The sequence below is a fragment of the Gavialis gangeticus genome, unplaced genomic scaffold (genome assembly GCF_001723915.1).
Source record: "Gavialis gangeticus isolate Ggan-Ray unplaced genomic scaffold, GavGan_comp1, whole genome shotgun sequence".
Lineage (NCBI taxonomy): Eukaryota > Metazoa > Chordata > Crocodylia > Gavialidae > Gavialis > Gavialis gangeticus.
In genome coordinates this window covers 26,257,665-26,259,595 of record NW_017729033.1, presented here as the reverse complement: position 1 = coordinate 26,259,595, position 1,931 = coordinate 26,257,665, and the positions used below count along the sequence as shown (strand labels likewise).

General features: G+C 47.0%; 1 protein-coding gene across 10 annotated transcripts in view; it reads right to left on the bottom strand.

The window, feature by feature from the left end:
* Positions 1-1,931, bottom strand: part of ABLIM2 (actin binding LIM protein family member 2) — a 318,470-nt gene that overhangs the window by 61,477 nt on the left and 255,062 nt on the right. For all 10 annotated transcript variants that reach the window (XM_019526465.1, XM_019526461.1, XM_019526462.1 and 7 more), the window contains one exon: positions 1,026-1,173. In XM_019526465.1, the coding sequence (XP_019382010.1) occupies positions 1,026-1,173 (148 nt within the window). The remainder of the gene's footprint in view (positions 1-1,025; positions 1,174-1,931) is intronic.

Sequence of the window (1,931 nt, the reverse complement as noted above, 5' to 3'; positions counted from 1 at the left end):
TGCCGGTTGTTCCTCCCCAGGTGCATCACCTTGCACTTGTCGGTGTTGAATCCCATCCTGTTCTCATCCGCCCACCCTTGTAACCTGTCTAGGTCTGATTGTAGCCTGTTGCTTCTTTCTAGTGTGCCCACGTCCCCCCACATCTTAGTGTCATCAGCAAATTTGAACAGGGTGCTTTTTACCCCCTCGTCCAAATCACTGATGAAGATGTTGAACATTGCGGGCCCGAGGACTGAGCCCTGCGGAACCCCACTGCCCATCCATCTCATGTCACATGCCACACACAACTAGGAGCCTGCACAGCTTATGTATACATTACTATTAGTTGTGTCTGGATGTTATGAGCTTGCAGCATTAGGAGTTAACTTTGCAAGCACAGGGTATTTTGTGAAGCATTTCCTTTCTGTGAAACATTCAATGGCATGTGAGACAGAAAATCCTCTTGGTTTTGTTCAGTGAAATTTTCAGATCCAGAACTATTTTTTTCTTTCATCTTTACACCCTAGCAACAAATTTTGCTGCATCTGTTTTTCCCCTTCCTTGTACAGCAAAGCCATAATTTCCATAATATGAGCTGATGGAGCTAGCTATCACATTACCAAAATAGCCACATGACTGGCATATTATTTTCACTGCCACATATACCTTACCTGAATGTATTTTTTTGGAAAATTGCTTCTCCAAACCCTTTACCCTAAGTGACCTGTGTCTCTAGCCTGGTGTTGCAGGAGGATTTCTCTTAGGGCAGTTGCTGTTCATAGGTAGTTTCTTTTAAAGTTGTCAACCTCTTCCAGACTTATGGACTAAGAGTAATTTTTAGGCTCCTTTAGTTTTGATGAGTATGTCCTTCCTTGCCTCATTCAGACTGAACCGTCTGGAAATCAGTTTTCTATAACAAAGATTAACCAAGAATTTCTATTTTTTTTAAAGAAGGAACTTTTGAGCAGAGGGTTAAGGCCCAATGCAAAGAATGACAATATGTGGCTAGTTAGTCAAGTTATTAGTCACTGAAGATAAATACTTACGGGAATATACAGTGGTTGCATTTTCTTGTGTTTGCTGGAACTGTTCTCTGTCAGTTCCAGGAGCATGAGATAGTGACCGAGTATCTGAATCTGGTGAATTAGTTCTGGCATCCATTTCTCCTTTCAGAATCAACCAACTGGTCTTTAGCTGAAGAGAACAAAGATCAGTATTAACATGTGTATTTATTTCTACAAATTCACCAACATGGGAATTTTTTCTGATACATTTTTATGTAAAGGGATATTGTAGTAGGGCACTTGGGTGCCTGCTACTGAGAACAGGAATATAGGCTCAGCTGCCACGCACCAGGGGCAGCACAGGTGGGTTGCCAAGGCAACTGATTGTGTCAGCTGACCAGAAGGGGGCAGGGCCTGGCCTACATAAACAGAGAAGGCCGAGGCCAGAGTCAAGTTTCCCTCTGGCAGCCTAAGGAGCAAGAGCGAGCAGGGCAGTGGTGTGCGGCTACAGGGTGGAGAGGACCCTGGCAGGGATGAGAGAAGGTTAGCTAGGTTGGCTTAAGATTTATGTTGTAGCCAAGGGGATTTGAGTTTCTGTTTGGAGTTGATAGTTGTAATTACAAACCGGAGGACTGGGCGAGGCTGAAGGGGTGGAGGAGGCCTCTTAGGAGCTCCCCAGTAGGGGGAGGGGTTCCTAGCACCATAGGGGGCACTGCGTTTAGGGGATCCTGACCCCGGCCCCAGTATGGGTGATATCGGGACGAGCCCAGTGGGCGCAAGACCCAGGAAAGGTGTCTGGGGGCCAGGTAAGATTAAGGCCGCCTGAGCCCCAAATGGGAAGAGCCCCCGTGGGGCATGGGTCTGGGGGCCAGGTAAGGCTAAGGCTGCCTGAGCCCCAATTGGGAGAAGCCTGAGTTGGGCATATGACCCTAGAAGGGGTCTGGGGCC